A 21,282-nucleotide genomic window follows, 5' to 3' on the forward strand; every position below is an offset into this window, starting at 1 on the left:
GGAGGAGGGGAGAGAGGGGGGGAGGGGGAGGACTAAGAAAGCAGATAAGAATAAAAAAAAAAAAAAAATCAAGGACCAGAGCTGCCAACAAAGGGCAGCTTCACAGGAAACACAAGAAGTGTTAGGTATGATGGCACATGCTAGTACTCTAAGCACTTGGACGTGAAAACAGATGAACAGCAAACTGTAGGTCACCTTTGGCCACATAATAAAAGTGTCAGAAAGAAAAAATTTCAGGTATCCAACTGCTTCCTGCACTTATTAAGCAGTAAATGTGAACCTGGCAGAGATTGGGAAACCAAAGACACAGATAAAAATAAGGACCCCCGCTCCAATCCTGAAGCAGCCCATGGAATGTGTATCTAGGATGAGTAGAATAACTGACAGAGGCTTTAGAACAAGTGGTTAGTGGTCCCTGAGAATAAGACTCCAAGTGAGGTCAACCCACTGGGTAGCCTGAAATGGTGCTGAAAGAGCTTTGGAAATACAGCAAAGGTGGCAGACAGTGAACTAGGGACACAATCTGCCATGAAGGTGACGATGGGAAAAAGTGGACTAGGAACTCTAGGCTGTCTTCAAAGCAAGAAAGTGAGCAGCTAAGAGACAAAGCAGGGAGGCATGGGGACAAAAAAGCTTATGAATGAGGCAAAAACACCACACATGAAGGAAATGCAGATCTTACATCCTGGCCCTAAAATCTTTTCATCAATCTAATTGTGCTGTCTTAGGGCAGGATCTAAGAGACACGTGACACACTGAATGAGGTATAAGAAATGGGAATGGCAACAAAAAACTGCCACATTACAGTGCTAATGTACATATTACTCACCTTGGCTCATTTCCATTGTTTCTACCATGACTGGATCAATTTGCAGTCGGGATAACAATTGCCTCTGTTGCGTTCCTAGAATGTAAGTTTTAAAACTTCACTAAGCTTAACACAAATATCAACATTTGTTTCTCAGAAATTAGTCTTTGAATTTATTTGTAAGTCTTACCAGTAAAGCTGGTACAACACAATTTGCTAATATTACAGTTTTCAAGTATATCTATTAAACAAAATACTGTTTTCTCTTAAAGGAGTTGGTCATTTGTGGCCATGGGGCCTTTAGTAGATGGGCGGCAATCAACTACACAATAGACGTGGAAAGTCTGTTTTCTGAATTCTCATCACTACTTAACCAACACTGCCTCCCCTTCCCCATGACCTCCTTATCTCTGAAGATAACAAAATTGGTGGGAATTTAAACCAAAACCAAAATATATTCTACAATCACCCTGGCATGAAATTCCCAAAAGACAAAGTAGCTTGGACAGAGGGTAAAGAACAATGGATCAAGGATGACACCCAGACTTCTGCAATCCAGATCCTCCACTGGCTGCACGTTAGACTGTCCACGATCTTCACAAAGCCCCACTGCTCAACAGTGGCTCCACAGTCATCTCACACTGTGGGAGCTACCTCAGTTTCTGAATGACATCCCTGAGGAAGTGTCCTGTCACCAAGTGATGTAGTGTGAATGTAAACCAGTGGTTCTCAACCTTCCTAATGCTGCGACCCTTTAACACAGTTTCTCCTGTTGTGGTGGCACCCAATCATAAGATCATTTTCACTGCTATGTCATAATTTTGCTACTTTTATGAACTGTAATGTAAATATCCGTGATTTCCAATGGTCCTAGGCAACCCGAAAGGGTTGTTCAATCCCCAAAGGGGTCACACCCCACAGGTTGAGAACAGCTGGTGTAACCATTTCAATTAGAGGTCTAGTTTTAAATTGATCAGGTAAAGTATTTCTTACTTCTAGAGTAGCTCTTAACATTCATTTCTAACATTAAATTTGTAATACTAATTCACGCTACATTCTTGAGCCCTTGTTTGGCGAGTTCTAGCAGGTGGTCTCTATCAGGTAATGCTGTTTTCTTCAGCTAAGTATGCAGCTTTTGGAGGGGTGCAAAATGGGAGCAGTGAGAAAGGGTACCCCACCTGCCTGGTCAGCAAGGTGAGCGGAGTCCACCCATGTGACCCGTGGAGACAGATGTCCCAGACAGAGAACCTTCACATTCACATCATCCTAAATTTTTTTTCTTTTTTTCTAACATTATTTTTATTTTCTATGTGTTAGTGTTTCTAAGTATGTATATTCACTGGATATGTGCCTGGTACCTATAGAGGCCAGAAAGGGTGTCAAATCCCTTGGAACTAGGGCTACAGACAGTTGTGAGATGCCACGAGGGTTCTGGGGATTGAACCTGGGTCCTCTGGAAGACCAACCAGTGCTTTCAAGCACAGTGCCACCGTTCCAGCTCCTACACTAACATTCTTGATATTCGTAATGCAAAACAAAATCCAATGAACTGATTCTGTCCATGCTCCGAAACTACGTGAATTATGACAAGCGATGTCACATTTCACTGTAACTGTAACCCTCTTCCTGTGCTTAATCAACAGATATTTAGTAAACTAATTTCTAATTTAGAACGAAAGCATCAAATTCAGTATGTGAGGACTAAAGAGATGGCTCAGAGGTTAAGAGCACTGGGTCTTCTTAAAAAAGGTCCTGAGTTCAAGTCCCAGTAACGACATGATGGTGCATAACCATCTATAGTGTGATCTGGTGCCCTCTTCCTGTGTGCAGGCACACATGCAGGTAGAATACTATATAAATAATAAATACATAAATCTTTTTAAAAGAACAAACAAAAAACCTACAGTATGTGATGATGGAATTGGTATGGGGCCAAATACTGAAGCCAACTGCATGCTAGTTTTCAGTGTATCTAGTATGTGTGGCTCCACAAGGACAGGCTTTGCTTATAGAATGCAAACAAGAAAATGGCAAGGTTTTGCCAAGGTATACTCCAGTTAACATTTACCAGCTATTATGTAATTAGTTATTTCTTAAGTTTCATTACTCCAGACTGACATGAGCAAATGAGAATAAATTCCTTTGAAAATTACCATAGCAAAACAATCATGGAGAATAGACCTGAATTCACAGATCATCTGCTTAAACTGTATTCCCACTGGACACCTACTAACATGTTTTAAGTTACAGAACCAGTAATGAACTTAAACAGTTTTTTATAGCAAAATAACACCACAGAAATACTTGAGAATCATTTCCTCTCAAGTTTTACTTTAAAGCCCTTTCACTTTTTAAAATCATTGCCCCAAGCCAGGCATGGTGTCACTTGGGAGGCCGAGGCAGGAAAGTAACAACTTGAAACTATCAAGGGTAACTTACCCAAACCTGACCCAAATCAATATACTCCCACCACCTTTTTAGGAGATAGGGTAGGGCCTCACTATGTAGGCCTGGCTGGCCTGGAACTAGTTATGTGGACCAGGATAACCTTTAACTCACAGATACCTACCTGTGTCTACCTCCTGAGTGCTGACGGTATTAAAGCTGTGCCAACACAGCTGGCTCCCCACAAAAATTAAGGGGGTTATAAATGACTGAGCTCCTGCCTAGCCCAGCCTGTGTAAAGCACTATATTCTGTCCCCAATACCTCAAAATAGCAACAAAAACAAATGAGAGCTGTGCTGAATTCTGATACATTCTAGACTTCCAAGTTAAATTACAGAGCCCCAACAACAAAAACCTCAACTTCTATGCTGATCTGCTTTTATACTAGAGCTAGTCACAGTGTGGAAAGAGCAAAAGACTGGCACCTAAAGCATAGAGTTTACCTTTCTCAACATTTGTTAGGAAGCCAATTATTTTTACATCAGTAGTTTTTGACTGCGATTCAAACTCTATTCTCTCTTGAAAATCTTCCAACTCTCTGTTGCATTCCGATGTTGATGTTGAATATTCATTCATTTTAACCTCTAAAGATGAAATTTTTGCTTCGTTCTGGGACACTCTAACATTCAAGTCAAAAATATTTGCTTCCACTGTCAAAATAGCTGCTTTCATTCCTTTAATTTCATTGATATCAGTTGCTATTTTCCTCAAAAGGTGGGAAATATTGTCTAGTTCATTTAGTGAACAAGAAGCACTTGTCAGAGAGCCTACGTCAGCTGGCTCTGGTGAGAGGAAAACTGGTAAAGATGGTGATGAAAACCTTGAAGACATTTTCATAAAACTCCTGGCATTTTCACAGCCCTTTAAATCGTTTCATCAAAAGTGAAAGCAATAATCAATAATGTTATCTTTAGAAGTGCTAGTGACAACATTTTAAAACCTATAACTGAAAAGGCAAGGTGACACCATTCTAAACTAAGAATTTGTACTGTGAAAAGTTAGGCACACCAGACCAGTTTTCTCTTCTACAGTTAAGAGCACTGTCCTGTACGTCCTACCTACTCATCAGCTCCTCTGCAAATAAACTCTATTATTACATAAAAAATAATCCTGACTTCTGATTGGCTGAGCAGAGACACATGACACCCAAAGAACTTTCTATTATTTACTTCATGTGTTGGGAATCCTGAAGAGCTACTCCATAAATTAAGCAAATACATTCACCCTGTTGTCCACTAAAATATAATTTTGGAGCTTCAGATTCTTTTGGGTTGCTTTATATCCCATTCCTATGACAGCAGTACCACCTGGCATTATCTTTGTAGGAAGACGGCAGGGAATGGAGCCTGGACTCACGATCACAGACAAATCTTTTAAAAATTTACACAATAACCTTCACCTGCACACTGATGTAAGTAAAATGACGTAGTCACTGAACTTACCGCCCTTGCTTTAGAAAAAGCAAAGCAAATCCACCAATTATCTGGTCAAGAGGGTGTGGCTGCCGGGCTTTGGTGCTGTCCCTCGGTTCATGCTTAACTTCATTCACGTCAGTCTCCTCACTATGCATTTGTATGACATTTTCAAATCCAGAAACAGGACCCTCTCCATCATTATTCTTTTTCAATAGTTTTGATTACTCTAGATCCTATTTCTATATAAATTTTAGAATCAGGTGGCTTAATTTAAAATTTAAATAAAAGGAAAGCAGGGAGTTTTAATGGAGGCTAGGTTGAAATTATCTATTCACTTGAGGACTGTTGATATCTTTTTACTAGTAAAGTTTCCCAAATGATTTACAGGAAAAATCTTTCTGACCTGGAAACAATCCTAAGTGAGGTATCCCAGACCTAGAAAGACAAATACCATGTTTTCTTTCAGCTGTGGACATTAGCTTTGAATCTTTTTTTTAAATGTATTTATTATGTATACAGTGGTCTGTCTGCACATACACCAGAAGAGGGCACCAGATCTCATTCTACATGGCTGTGAGTCATCATGTGGTTGCTGGGAATTGAACTCAGGACCTTTGGAAGAACAGCCAGTGCTCTTAACCTCTGAGGCATCTCTCTAGACCAGCTTTGAATCTTCAGATATGTGTGTTTTATTTGGAATACCCACAGAAGTCAGAAAATTACTAAGGAGCCATGGGGAAGAATTTTAAAGAGGAGACAGAATGCACTAGCATAAAGGGTTAAAAGGAAATAGTGGAACAGGAAGTGTTGAAGTGGGATAAAGGAGCAGATGTTAAGGTACAGTGAGTATGGGAGAGATAAATGACAGTAAAGACCTTTCAAAAAAAGACACATGGAAATCTACTACCATGATGTTTCCTAACACAGAGTTAAATAGAGTCACTTGTTACAAGGCAACAATGTCCTGACTCAGCAACAGAGACTAACACATAAAAAAACTCAGCTTCAGGAATGAGTTACTTCTTTTGGAATTTTGACTAATGGGTTTCCAAAGACAGTGCCCATACACATACACACACACACACACACACACACACTCACACACACGGCCCATTACTGTCCAGAACGTAATGGTAAGACCCTATGGCTGAAGACAATACATACTTGAGTTATGGGACATAATAACATCTGGCTGGTTCACAACTGAAAAGTTTCATCCCTACTAGCTAGCTATCACAGTGCTGAAACGTGGCATCTACGCTCTCAGGGGAGAAAGAAAAACAATTCTATCCAGCTATGAGCTCTGTACAATAATAACCAATGCCTGGCAAGACATGTTTATTTGTGCAATAGTGGACCGAGCATCATGGGAGTAACTACCTGCATTCCTGCGGTATCTGAGATACCAAACCCCAGCCAAAACAAATCCCAGAATGGAGAAGGGAATTAGGGACACAATCTCACTTCTGGCAACTGTTCGCTACTGGGAAAGGAGAGTCAGTTTTCTCTAAGAGTATAGCCCCTAGTAAGTTGACCAGGTTCCAGTATAGGACTAGATACCCAAAGTTGGGTGGGTAAGAAAATGGGACACAAATTTGGGAAGACTTGAATGCAAAGAATATGTTTAACACACAGTTTGAAACTTCAATCTCTCAAAGAACTCATAATAAAACAAAACAAAAAAATTCTTGGTCTGCCAGGCATCGTAGTGGATGCCTTTAATCCCTCCTTCTGGGAGGCAGAGGCAGGCCAATCTCTGTGAGATCTGAGGCTAGCCTGGTCTACAAAGAGTTTCAGGACAGCCAGGGCTACAAAGAGAAACTGTCATGGAATCAATCAATCACTCAATCTTTGTCTTAGTTTGAAAAAGTTATTTTCACGTTGGTTTATTCCCCAGGTAAGCTATACAATTTACAAGGAGGCAAATAAATAGACAGGACTCACCAAAGCCTCTTAAAAAGATTTCTACTGTGTATCTCTCTCTCTCTGTGCGGTATGAACGTGTGTGCAAAGCAGCAGTTAATACCAGGTGTTATCCTCGATCACTTCTTTATTTGAGACAGCCTCTCTCAATGAACCTTGGGTTTACTGATTCAGCCACATTAACTGGCTAGCAAGTCCCCAGGATCCTTCGATCTCTACTTTATCAATCCCAAGACTGTAGGTGCCTGTTGTGCTAACTTCATAGCCCAGAAAAACAATTATTAAAAAAAAAAAAAAAAAACAGCTTATGCTAGGCAAAAATATATGAGACACCATGTGATGACAAATATAATGACACATAGCTGTAGTAAGAGCACTTGAAGAAGGATCAAAGAGTTCAAGATCAACCTTGACTTCCAAGTGAATTCAAGACCAGCCTGAGCTATAGGAGACCCTGACAAACAAAACAAAGAGAACAAAAAATTTACAGCCTTTGGTTTGCTAGTCAAATATCTACAGATAATATAGGAAAAAAAAAAAAAAAGAGTTGGGTGGTGGTGGTGCACACCTTTCATCCCAGTACTCAGGAGGCAATGGCAGGGGGATATCTGTGTTCAAGGCCAGCATGGTCTACAGTATGAGTTCCAGGACAAGACAGGACTACACAAAGAAATCCTGTATCAAAAAACCAACCTCGCCCCCAAAAGAATGAAAGAAAAAGCTGCTAGAACATATAAAACAAACTTTATTTCAGTGGGACTGACTTAAGTTTCTCTTCATTTAGTTTGATGTCAGCTATAGGCTTGCTGTACATTGCTTTTACTATGTTTAGGTATGTGCCTTATATCCCTGATCTCTCCGAAACTTTAAACATGAATGGATGTTGAATTTTGTCAAATGCTTTTTCAGCATCTAAGGAGATTATCATGTGGACTTTTTCTTTCAGTTTGTTTATATGGTGCATTACATTGACGGATTTCCGTATATTGAACCACCCTTGAATGCCTGGGATGAAGCCTACTTGGTCATAGTAGATGATATCTTTGATGTGTTCTTGGATTTGGTTTGCAAGTATTTTATTGAGTATTTTTACATCAATGTTCATAAGAGAGATGGGCCTGAAATTCTCTTTCTTCATTGGGTCTTTGTGTGGTTTAGGTATTAATGTGACTATGGCCTCACAGAATGAGTTTGGTAATGTTCCTTCTGTTTCTATTTTGTGGAATAGTTTGAAGAGTACTGGTGTTAGCACTTCTTTGAAGGTCTGCTAGAATTCTGCACTGAAACCAGGAAGGCCACTGGCTGCTCAGTTTCCAAGTGGGTTCCCTAGTAAGGGGTACAGGGGCTATCTCTGCCAAACTCAGTGGCCAGGTCTTTGATCACCTCCCCCTGGAGGGTGGAGTACAGCTTTGCCAGGCCACAGAGGAAGATGATGCAGCCAGCCTGATAAGCTAGAGTCAGAGAGAGAGGGAGGAGGTCCTCCCCTATCAGGGGATTAGGGAAAGGGCATTGTGGGGGAGAAGAGGGAGATTGGATGGGACTGGAAGAAGGCAAGGGAGGGTGCTGCAGAGGAGATACAAAGTGAATGAATTGTGATAAATAAATATATAAGTAAAATTAATTAAAAAAAACAATCTTTGTTTCCATCATTTACCTACAATTTGATATAATTCCTTAAATATTAATTCAAACAGAAGACGGTGTACAAAATTCACAAGGCTTTGAATTCAAATAGAATTTAAGATCACATAACATATGCATCCAGAGTCAATGTTAAGAACAGCATATCCTCATTAAAGCACTGTTTGCATAGCAGTTGGTTCACCAGAGGACAGCAAACTACCCAGAAGATAATAGTACAGTGGTCTAACAGAAACAAGGTACTCAACAGTGCAGGAGATGACCCCCTTCATTGTTTGTGGTGCCCATGCCAATTTTACATGCAGAACTGAAAAGATCCATCTAAAGAGTCTCATGAAAAGATCCATCAGCAGAGAAAACATAAATATTTTAAACAATTCTTAGGATAATGTTGAAGTAAAACTACTGTTACACCTACTTACAGATTAGGAAATAAGATGAAAGAAAGGTTTGTATTGGCTATTAAGAGGCAAGGCTTGGATTTAATACCCTAGCAACCTTAGAATCACTATGTTATTGTACTAGTCTGTCTGACCTGTTAATGGAGCAAAAAGCTAAAGAACTCCATGCAGATACTGTTTTATACATATATGCATTATATATGTAGGCATACACAGAAAAACACTTCAAACATCAAATGTTTATAGATGTGAAACTGTCTATAATACTACACTAATATACAACTTTTCTTTATTTTTTAAATGTTTATTTTATTTATTTATTACATATACAGTTTCTGCCTGCACACCAGCAAAGGGCACCAGCTCTATTACAGATGGTTATGAGCCACCATGTGGTTGCTGGGAATTGAACTCAGGAACTCTGGAAGAACAGTCACTGTTCTTAACCTCTGAGCCATCTCTCCAGCCCCAATATACAACTTTTCAATGCTTACCTTCAAAGAGGGCAGTGGCAAAAAATGTGTGGGTATGATTTTCCTTTAAGAAAGAAAGCTAAAGAGCAAGTTAGCTGGCTGGCTTTTTTTACCAGATACTATACAGTTAAAGTATGATCACTGATTTAAGGATGGGGGTGAGAGAAAGAATCATGACAGATAAGGTTTCAACAATCCCTGAAAAGTAAAAACACGTAGACAAATATTGGCTGCAGATATCACACATAAAGCCTCAAATGAACTTTCTCAGGAGGACAGACTTCAAAACTGAACAATGGCACACTTTTCACCTATCTGAAGAAAAGGGATTTTTTTTTCTGGTGGGGACCAGTGACAAAAATGAAGATGTGGAAGTAGAAAAGAGACACACGGATCACAGTGAAACCGAGTACCAGAGAGGGGAGGCAGGGAGTCAGCTGTTAAGATCAGGGAAGATGAGGATGGTTACTGGGAATGTAATAGGGACCAACAGGGGATGCTGAGTGGAGGAGCACTGATTTCTGCTAAAAAGAAAAAGAAATGATGTAATTTTATTTTAATAAAATTGAAAGCGCACAGATTTGGAAGGCCACTGTCCTAATAATCTAGGCAAGTCATAGACAGTGGCTTAGACTGCAGCAATAATTGCAGCAGTAAGAAGTAATGGTGAACTCTAATATTTTAAAGACAGAGACAAGGACAGTTTTCTGGACATGTAAGGATAGCTGCACTTTGAACTCACAGTGCTGCTGCATCTGCCTGCACAAGATTACTCCAATCATGATCAACAACAGGGGGCGGCTTACAAACCCTGACGTAGCTAAACAGCTACTGACAAGTTAATGGTTTCTGAAGAGAGTCACTTTTCCTTTAAGGGTACCTTCCAGTGGACAATCCAACACTTATTAGTATATAGGCAGCACAAATCATTAGGCCATTTAAAAAAGGAGAAAAGACACAAAGTTAGGAATGATTGGGAGGGAGTTGGGTGTTGGATCCGGGAGTCATCAGGGTGGAAAATGGGGATTGAACACAACAAAAACAGTGTATGTATCTCTAAAAATATATGTAAGGAGATGCTCAGTAAGACACTGAAGATACAGATGACGCTTATTCTGTAACAGTACAAACACAATACAAATCTCGGCATACAGTATGTTTCCCTGCTGCAGGACAGCAGCACAAGTGACAGACAGCTCCTAATTAGCCATGTGATCACATTCAACAACTGACACTCTACAGCTAAAGATGCTGTTTCCACTATGAAGGCAGATGAAATACTTAAAATGTATTCTCAAGTTAATGCCATTTTACAACTTACAATGGCTTTATTGATAGCAAATCAGTCATAATCTATGCAGCTTAGCTGGATTAGGTTGAAGTCTGGCGTATCCAGATAGCCAAATTGAGCTCGGTCTGTTAAAATAGACTCTCTTTTCTCAGTGGAGTCTCCCCCGCTTATTTGGGTGACTCCAGATTTTCTAAGAAGCATCTCATAGCTCTCAAAGATCACAGGCACATCCCTTTCCTGATAAGAGAACAGGTTCAGGTCGGGATGCCTGGAGATACACACCCTATGCTAATAAGATGCCTTGGTGCCCTGACTTTCCAAAAGACCTTTAACTTTACCTGAAGATTTTTTCTATACCAAAAGGGTAATTAAGTACTGTGTTCTCCTCAGGACAGGACCATGCTACTGCATGGAAAATGAGGTACTGTACCACTGCATGCAAATCAAGTATCCCTAACCCCATCTAATCAAACATGTTCACCCTCGAAATCTATCCCATTGCCCAAACAAAGGTTTATAAACCCCTGATTTCAAATAAACTTTCGTCTGCACCTCTGCCATGCTCAGCACAGCAGCTTAACCAAGAGCTGTAATCTGGTACTGCCATAGGCTTTGGAACGCCCAGAGATCTCATTCTAAAAGAGCTAGCTAACTTTAACATTCCATGGAAAACTCCACACCCTGGCCTTGCACATGGCCCCCGTCCTGAAGCACTCTAGCTGTGTTCCTGAGATCTAGGACCTTTGATTCAGTTTTGGGTTCCAGGGTTCCTGCCAAATGGAGATTGACAAAAAAAATCAAGGACACCTGTTAAGGAAATATTTTGGAGAGTAAAACCAGACAAGTATAAGCCAGAAAGCTGGACATGACGATGCACCCTTTTAGTCTCAGCATGCGGAAGGGTGACAAGTATGAAGGCTGCTAAATTCAAGCTCAGCCAAGAATGCACAGCTACTTCAATCCCAATCTGAGCTAAATAGTGAAACTTTGTCGTAGGAACAAAATCCAAAGAAAGAAAGCCATATGACAGAATAAAAATGAGAAGAGTAAATTTTTCAAAAATTGTTTTCACCACAAAGATGAACGCAGATTTCCAAATAAAAAGTACACATAATACCCATTCCCAAAGGGAGCAACTACTTAGGCCTGACTATTTAGGCATGTTACAGTAAAATTTTAACACACTAATAACACAGAAAACAAACAAGCAAGCAAACAAAACCAAATTAAAACATTTTAGAGGACGGATAAACTTGCCATTGTTAGCTGAGAACAGGCCTGTCATCCCAGATCACATTTGCTAGATGAGGCAACATCACCCTAGCCAGATCAGTGTGGGAAAGAGTGAAACTTCACAACAAGTACGCAACCCAAGAGAAGAAAACAGGTAAACAAAAGCTATGTCTGAACAAAGGGGAAGCTGGCACACCTGTACTCCCCAGCACTCTGGGAGACAGAGGTAGATTGATCTTTGTGAGGTTGAGGACAGCCTGGTCTACAAAGTCCAGGACAGCCAAGGCTACACAGAGAAATCCTGTCTTGAAAAACAGAAACAAAACAAAGAACAAAGGGGAATGTTTTTAAAAGCCCTGGGGGTAGGGCAGCTCAAGAGTTAGGCACACTTGCTTGCCTTGACTGGAGATCAGATCTCAGCTTGCACATCCCAGCTACAACTGTCCATGTATCAGAGTACCAGGGGATCTGACAGACTCTTAGCACTAGGCACACATGTGGTAAACATAAAAACATGTATCCAGAACACTCAGATACAGAAAACATTTCTAAAACAAACCCTGAAACTCTAGGAATGTGCTGCAGAGATGGCTCTGCAGTTAATTTGCTGTTCATATTTACTTATTTATGTTTACCTTGGGACAGTCTCTCTACAGATCCCTGGCTGTCCTGGAACTCACTCTGTAGACCAGGCTGGCCCTGAACCTAGAGCTCTGCCTGCTCCTGCCTCCCAAGTGCTGGGTTTAAAAGCATGAGCCACCAAACCTAGCGCTTCCTGCTCTAGCAGAAAAGCAGAGAACAGTTCCTAATACTAACAAAGGCAGCTCATAGTGGCCTGCAATTTCAGTTCCAGGGGACCCACTGCCAACTTCTGAGCTCTGAATGAACCACGAGTACATGAAGTGTTTAGCCATGCATTTGAGTGTGCACATGAACACACTCAAATAAATCTTTAAAAAAGAAAGAAAAGAAAAAAAAAGAGAAAGCTAGCTGGCTGGCTGGCTGAGTCTAGGGAATACCTAAAAATCTAAGAAATAAAATGCATATTTGCTTTTGGAGTAGGTAGTTCCATAAATAATTATGTTGTTATTAAAACAGGATCTTATGCAAACTAGGCTGGCATCAAATCTAACGATGACACTGAATTTCAGGATCCTCCTGCCTCCAGCCTCCAAGTCATCACACACTCTTTATCAACATTTAGAAAGAATTTACAAATCAAAGAACCTTAGTTAGGAAAACAGAACAAAATATAAATAAATATCATCAACTCCTGTAAAAATAAATACAACTCAGATGGTGGTCAAAAAGATAAAAGAACTGTACTTCTTGAGAAACCATTTTAGTTTTTAGTCCAGCCTGGCCAAGAACTTGTGATCCTTCTGTCCCAGGCACTCAAGACAAGTATGGGGCACAATGTTCAGCTAAAATGTCAATTTTCTTAAAACTCAAAATATGCCAAAATTATAGAACAGATGCTGATGACCACCAAGGAACATTAGAATTAAAAAGGTAACTAGGTAACTTAATCTAAAGAAATACAACGTGAGAGAAATGATAATGCTGACCAAGTTTAGATATTCAAAAACAGACCAAAACAGGTAAGTTAGAGGCATAAAGCTACAGCAAAACGGTAAGACTGAAATTAAGGTAATCTAAGGCCCTTTTACTATTTGGGTAACCATTAACTCAGAAGAAATGAAAACATTTAAAAAAAAAGTATAATTGGAGACCTCCCCTCAAAAACAAACAAATAAATAAAAAAGAAATACAAACCAATAAACAGTGATAGAAACTACTCTTTAAATTGGTTGGTAATCCTAATAAATGATCTAATAATCCAAAAAAAGGGGGCAATCTTGAAACAGATTTTTTTAAAAAATCAAGGTTAAAGTATTATTAGCTCAGAAGAGCAGCTTCTGCTTTTGCAGAGGACCCACGTTCAATTCCCAGCACCCACGTGGCATCTCACAACCATCTGTAACTCTGAGCCCAGAGGATCCAATCTCCTTTTCTGGACTCTAAGGACACAAGCACTCAATGTGGTGCACAGACATGCATGAAGGCCAAAGCACCTGCACACATAAAATAAATCAAGTTTTTAAGTCAAGCTTTATATTTATGATAGATACATGTACACATATAGAAAAGGAAAACTGAAGGCTGTCAAGATGGCTCAGGCACTTGCCACCAAGCCTGACAAGCTGTGTGTAATCCCCTAGTTTAATCCATTATATATGGGTACATAATAGAAGGAAAGAACCAAATCCCACAAACTGTTCTTTGACACACACACAATATTTCTGTAAATGGTTTCCTCTATACAAGAAGAAAAAAAGAAAGAAGCCTGAAAATAAAAAAGCATGAAAAACAAGCACAGGGGCAATTCTAAACAAAGGCTCCAAACACCATTGAACAAAACTGACTTTAAGATAGAGCCAAGCCACCTTTCTTTAATCCTGGCAATAGGCAGCAGAAAGATGCCTACATAGAGAGATCCTGTCTTAAAAACTGACTGGTATACAGGATCATGAAATCAAAGCAAAACAGTGCAATTAGCAGAGAAATATTAGAGTCTATTTTCTTCCCAGATGATATAAAACACACAAACAAGTGCACTGTCAACAATGTGTGCTGTCAAAGAATATACTCTATCTAGATCATATGGAAAATACCCTCCAATGCTATACTTTGAAAGCACTTGCAAAAAACCATTTGTGAAAGCTGAAAACTGTGAGAGAAATTAAAAGCACTCTGATAATGAAAACATACACAATAAAAGTAGTTCTCAAGAGAAAAATACAGTTTAAAGCTTACTGGAAAAAAAAGGCTAAAATAACTCAGAAAATTATGGGAAGATATTACTGGAATAAAAATCAATGATATAAAAACAGACATCAAAAAAGAATTGATATTAGTTTTTTTTGGAATAAATATGAAAAAACAGGCATAATAAACTATAGTGACAGACTGACTCAAGACAAAAAGAGAAAATGCGCACATACTGGAAGATAGACAGGCAAGAGAGGCCAGAGAGATGAGACTATTCTGTCAATACTTCATGTCAACCCATCTACATATTTAGATTCCAAAAAACCTGTCAGCTGAAGCCAGGCAGTGGTAGCACATGCCTTTAATCTCAGCACTTGGGGAGCAGAGGCAGGTAGATCTTTGTGAGTTTGAGGCCAGCCTGGTCTACAGAGCAAGTCCAGGAAAAACACCCTGTCTCAACCAATCAACCAACCAAAAACCCATCAGCTGAAACTGTAAACAGTGTGTTCATGTAATACTCATCTGTGCTTATCAGACATATCTGTAGTAGTATCTGGTGCCATTTCTACTGAAACTTTGGTGGTAAAGAAAGACATTTAGGACTGAAGAGATAGTTCCAGTGATAAGAACACCTTCTATGTGAGCATAAGTTCAGATCCCCAGAAACCACATAAAAGCTGGGCAAGGGTATACCTCTTTGTATCCCAAGAATTGGAGGAAGTTTTGAAGAAGACAGGTGAATCCCAGGCCTGGTGCCTATGGAGGCCAGAAGAGAGTGTTGGATCCAGTCATATTTGACTTCTCAGAAAGCATAAAACTTTAGAAACAGCAGCAGTAACTACTTCTCCAACTGTACCCACTGTAACAGATGCCCCCCCTCATTTCCTTTTCTTTTATGACAGATTTATTTATTTATTTATCTATCTATCTATCTATCTATCTATCTATCTATCTATCTATCTATCTATTTGTTTGTTAAAATGTATTTTATTTTACGTGTATGGGTATCTTGCCTGCACCACCTTCAGGCAGTGCCTGAAGAAGCAACAAGAGGGCAATGGAGAATAGAGTTTTATAGATGGCTGTGAGCCACTATGTGGGTGTTAGGAATTGAACCTGGATCCTCTGGAAGAACAATCAGTGTTCTGAACTGAGCCATCTCTCCAACCATACCTAGCCTCATTTCTCAAACCAGGAATTGGCAAACACTTTTTATTTTGGGTTATGAAAAATATACACTCTGTTGCAACTAGTCAATGAGAGGAACCAAACAATCCTTTCATCAATTTCCATTCACGAATTGTTACAATTGGTTTCAAAGAAATTTTATTTATAAAAACAGTTCCAACTACTATTATTTGGTTACCAGTCATAATCATAGGAGAAAACAATATAAATGCTCAACTTTACTCAGTTTTCAAGACAGTGTAAAAGTATCATTCAGCTAACCAATTAATTAGTTTCTCTTTTGTTTTTGTTGGTGTTTTGGGGAGATAGCTTGTTCTTACCACTGAATCTGAAAGAGCTCATTTTAAGGCAATTGTCAACCTTATAAAAATTAAATGACTGTGTCTTTGGCCAATGGGAATCTTTTAGATAGATGAGAGTTCCAGAATCTTTTGCCATACCTCTAGCAATAGCTTTCTTTGCTAGCACAGTACACAGATACTTGAGAAATCATTTTCACCTTTCTAGGATTTAATGGGGGTTAGGGAAAGAAAGAAAAGAAATGCATGGAATCAACTATTTCATGAAATTAACAGGCAAACGAATAGCACTAGAAAATATTATCCTGAGTGAGGAAACCCAGACCCAAAAAGACACACATGGTATGTACTCACATATAAGTAGATATTAGCCCTGAAGTAACTTAACTTTGTCAAGTTACAATCCACAGACTTGAAGAAGTTAAGTAACAAGGAGGGCCCAAGGAAGGATGCTTGAATCTCACTTAGAAGGGGAAATAAAACAGACATTAGAGGTAGATGCAGGGAGAGAATGAGTTGGAGAGGGGGTGGGGAAGGAAATAGGAGGGATCAATTGTGGGGAGGATTGAAGAAGAGAGAACTGGGAAAGAGAACTGAAATTGGTGTTGGGGGTCAGAGGTGGGGGTGCAGCTCTGGGATAAGCCAGAAACTTTGGACAAGGGAAACTCCCAGGAATCTATGAGGCTGACCCTAGCTGAGACTCTCAGAAACATGGCATATGGAACCTGAAATGGCCGCCTCCTGTAACCTGGCAAGACTTCCAATGGAAGGATGGGGACAACAACCCACTCAGAAAACCTTCCACTCAAAATTTGTTCTGCATTTAAGAGCCACAAGGATAAAGATGGAGCAGAAATTGAAGGAATGATCAGCCAATGACTGGCCCAACTTGAGATTCATCCCATGAGAGAGAGCCAACACCTAACACTATTAATGATATCTGCTATACTTGCAGACAGGAGCCTAACATTACTGTATTCTGAAAGGCTTTCACTGAGCAGCTGACAGACTCAGATGCAGAGATCCATAGCCAAACATTTAGATGGAGCCTGGGGAATCTGGTGGAAGAGGGGGACAAAGGATTGTTGCATAATAGTTGCATGCCTTGGTCTTTATGTGTGTCCCATAACAACTAGACCACAGGCTTGCCAAGCTTTTGGATCCCTTTTCCCCTAACTGGGTGGCTTTGTCAAGATGCCAAGGCAAGCTGATATCCACGGGAGGCCTCCCCTTCTCTGAGGAGAAAAGGAGAGTGGGTGGAGGAGAGGAGGAAAGGGGGAGAGACTGGGAGAAGAGGGAGGGATGCTGCAATCTAAATTAATTAATTAAATGAAAAAAACTTTAAAGTTTCTGAAAAGCACTGAGGTCTCTACAAGATCATTCTTTGAGTACGTAATTCATCACTTTCTCCATAGTATAACTAACTGATATTCCATTGAAACTTACCTGAAAATATTTAGTATCCCATCGATAAAGTGTAAGAGTAAAATGGTTAACTCTTACCTTGAATTTTTTCTGTAGCATCTCCTTTTGCTTCATCTTCTTTAGTAGGGGGACTTATTCTGGGGGCCCTGCTTTGCCCCTGGACCATTTCTGCTAGCAATTCTTCTTGAGAAGTTCGAGTTCTAGGAGCAACTGGAAGTGTCTGTTTCTGTGGAACTTTACATAAAAGCAAAAAAAAAAAAAAAAAAAAAAAAATAAAAATACAACAAAGGTTACTACTTCAAAACTCCACGGTTTACAGTATATATTAAATACAAATTCCATCCTTGGGTTCAGGATAGTTAAGGTGTTCTAAACAAAAACAACCTAGCTTTTCTTACAATATCGTGAGAAAGACATTCAACTTATTTGCCTTACTTGTATATGCAGCACCTAAAGCTTGACTCTTGGCAGTCTAGAGGTTAAGGCAGTAGGACTACAGTAAGTTCTTGGCCAGACTGGTCTACATAGTAAGATCCTATTCCAAAACCCAAAGAAACCAACAAATACACATAAAGCTACATGCCATGTTACAATACAACATGTATGAAATAACCAGAGGCAGCGATTCAAACTGAAACTTAAGTAAAATAAGCAAAGGATGAATGCTATTTTTAAAACATTCTTTTGTGACAAGGTCTCACTGTAGACCGGTCTGGTCTCAAATTCACTAAGTTGAAAATCATGATCTTAAGCTCTTGTCTCTATTTCCCAGGTGCTAGTATTAAGAGCATGTAGAACCAGGTTCAATGTGATTTCTTAAAATGTAGGAATCTCCAACCACTTTTTAAAATTTCTTTTTATAATTGTGCGTTTTGTCCATATGTACGTATGTGTACCATGTATAGACCTGGTACCTGTGAAGGTCTGATGAGAGTGTTGGATCCTTGGGAACTGGAATAGTCCTGAATGACCAAGTGGGTACTGGGACTGAACCCAGGATCTTTGGAAGAGCAGCCAGTGTCCTTAACTGCTGAGCCATCTCTACAGCCCAAAACTCTACTTCTGAAATAGCTGGAGAGACACTTGTTAAAAGAGCACTGGCTGTGATCTAAGAAAAACCAGGAGCAATAAACTCATGTTATAAAGGATCTACTAAACTTGCCTGGAAAATAAGCCGTACAAAGAGTTTAGCTCAAGAAGTGCTGCCACTAACATAACTCAAGACTCAGTAACATACTAACTTAACCTGTCAGAAACTGTACAAAGGACAACTTTATAGCTTGAACATAATTAAAATTTAGGTTTTCTGAGAAAATATTTCCATTACAATTTGTTCACTAAGAGTGGGGCATGGTGGCACATACCTTTCATCTCAGTACTTGGAAGACAGACAGACAGATCTCTGTACTAACCTAGTCTACATAGTGAGTTCCAGGACATCCAGAGTTATTTTACATAGTAAGAATCTGTTTCAAATAAAACACCCCCCTCAAAAAAAGATTTGCTCACTAATATGGCGCTAATTAGGCTCTATTTCCATAACAAAATGAGACAACCTTGATTTACAACCTGCCTAGGCATTTTCATGGCAGAGTAGGACCCTACAGGCAGCTCTAACAGGAAAATCTTCATTAAGCCCCAGTCTGCCATTAAGTCCTGGTTCTTTTCCCATGAAAAGCTTACTTCTCTACTGACAAAATGACCATCGACAACTACTGTGGGGAATGGGAACACACACAACACTAGTGTACTGAAGTAACTGTAAAAATATTTTTTGCTGTGTTAATCTTTCATTTGTCCAAATGGTCAGACTTGCAGTCTCCTGTCTCTAAATTGTTCAGAAGTGTGATTTGGAGGTGGGACCTGACAAGATTTAAGGATGACAGCATATATGGAACATTTAGGCATAGCTATAAAACTGGTAAATTTTTCTATTCAAGGTTGGTTCCCTTTTGTGCATTAGCTAGAACAAATAAAAATATCCTTTATTAATCTGTGAGTACTTGAAATGATTGTTCAGTGGGAAGGCATACTAATTTTGTAAAAGTTGTTCTGCCAAAGGACCAGGGTTCTATTCCCATCACTGGTAGCTCACAACCATCAGTAACTCCATTTCCAGGGGATCCAGTGTTCTTTTCTGGACTCCATACGAGCAAAATACTCAGAAAAATTTAAAAAGCAATGTATTTCAAAGTCATGGAAACTCTTTAAAATTCTTATTCTAAGTTACATCAGAAGAATGAATGTGAAGAAGTAAACTGTTAGCGCACGTGCACACTTTTATCTGATCATCTTTATTCTATATGCCAAAATCGATTTAATGCCCTATGTTCAAGGTTAAATGAGGGATGAGGAGAAGCACAAGGTAGGTAAGTACCAAAAATGGTTTACTTCGATTCAAGAAACAGTCAAGTGTGACAAAGGGCAAGTAGAAGAATGCTATAAGGGCAGCCACCAAACTCATAATAAAAACTGGAAGATAATTTCCGAGTTGGTCATCTCTATCAGCTCAGTACCACAAAATTTTGCACTGGCTCCTGAAGATGAAAATGTGCACAGAACATAGTAGCAACACAAAACAACACGCACCTCTAGCATTTTAGAATGAGGTTTCTGTAAGAAAATTTTGTTGTAAAACCTTGACACCTCAGTATTTGATATCAAGTGACTTCAGTGCTTCTATTGAAATTAGGGTCAAAACAACAATTCTCTGCCTTGCATTCTATTACCAGGCTCCACTGAGGGAACAGACTGGCCCTACTTACATAGCAGTTTTAAACAAATTTCTTTCTTGGGTGTGGGGATGTGGGTCAGTGGAACAGGGCTTTCCAAACATGCATAAGAGCTTGAGTTCAATCTTCCAGCAAGGCAAAAAAGAAAACACAAAATTTCTCTAGCTTCAGCAACCTGTTACAATCTGTTACAATTCCTTTTATACATAAATACATATATAATATTGAATTAAGTGGCATTAATATGAAAGTCTCATTTCTTTTTTCAAAATCCCCTTTGTAATTGTGGGTATTATCTATTTATGTATATCGGAGCTTACTAAGTTCAAAAAACTCCTATGACAATTTCTTGACCTGGTGAAATCTTTCAAAACCATTCTTCTAGAATTTTATTCTGGTCTTGGTATCTAAAAGGAACCTTTACACATCAACTTAAAGAAGCAATTGTTACCAGCACAAACATACTACATTGAAATTACCTGCAGAATAGTTAGTTGTTTTTGTTACAGACTCTTGAGCTTCAGAGATAGCCTTCAAAATTAGATTCTTGTTAGCTTGTTTAGAAGGTGGAAGAGAAGGTCTAAAAGAGTTTTAAGAAAAGGTATTTTTATAATGTTTTAATTATCAATTCTTTACAAGCTAACCATCTATTACGCCATCACTCTATAGCCTTCTGTTTTAAACACAGCAGTTATAATTTTTAGACCATGTCAATTAGACTGGAGCCCTACATCTTTTTTAAAAAATGACTCTGCATTAACATATTCTCCCTCACTAATTTCTAATGGTCTCTGCAATTCTCTCCAATTAAGCAAGTCCTCTTCCATTAGTATGTGCCTTTCCAAACCCAGGCGATGCTGCCAGACAGCTCAGCAGCAGAGTATCTGTCTAGCACTCGCATGCAGCCCCCAGGTCTCTTCCTCAGCACTGCCAAAAGAACAATCACACAAAGCCCTGCAGCTGCATCAAGCAATTCAGGATTAATTTACAGCTATGGTCACGCACCTCCTCTCTGGCTTTGCTGGTACTGACACGCTGCTGGACAAGCTTCCTATCCGGGAGCCATAATCCTCATCTTCTTCTTCCTCTTCTCCATCATGGCTAAATCGTTTTACTTTAACAACTGAACTTACCACAGGCAACTTTCTCTTCCGAAAGTTTTCGTCCTACAATGAGATAAATTTAAGCTTACCTTTCGTTAAGAGAAAAGTTCTACCATAACAATATGGTTTTAT

The 21,282-nt window shown here is 39.3% G+C and overlaps 1 protein-coding gene across 4 annotated transcripts in view; it reads right to left on the bottom strand.

Annotated features, from left to right (window-relative positions):
• Window positions 1-21,282, bottom strand: part of Zc3h14 (zinc finger CCCH-type containing 14) — a 46,710-nt gene that overhangs the window by 12,945 nt on the left and 12,483 nt on the right. For all 4 annotated transcript variants that reach the window (XM_055593192.1, XM_055593191.1, XM_055593193.1 and 1 more), the window contains 4 exons: window positions 21,053-21,213; window positions 20,527-20,627; window positions 17,394-17,549; window positions 830-904 (listed from right to left, as the gene is read on the bottom strand). In XM_055593192.1, the coding sequence (XP_055449167.1) occupies window positions 830-904; window positions 17,394-17,549; window positions 20,527-20,627; window positions 21,053-21,213 (493 nt within the window). The remainder of the gene's footprint in view (window positions 1-829; window positions 905-17,393; window positions 17,550-20,526; window positions 20,628-21,052; window positions 21,214-21,282) is intronic.

This window comes from Psammomys obesus, unplaced genomic scaffold (assembly GCF_907164565.1).
Source record: "Psammomys obesus unplaced genomic scaffold, mPsaObe1.curated_primary_1811, whole genome shotgun sequence".
Taxonomy (NCBI): domain Eukaryota; kingdom Metazoa; phylum Chordata; class Mammalia; order Rodentia; family Muridae; genus Psammomys; species Psammomys obesus.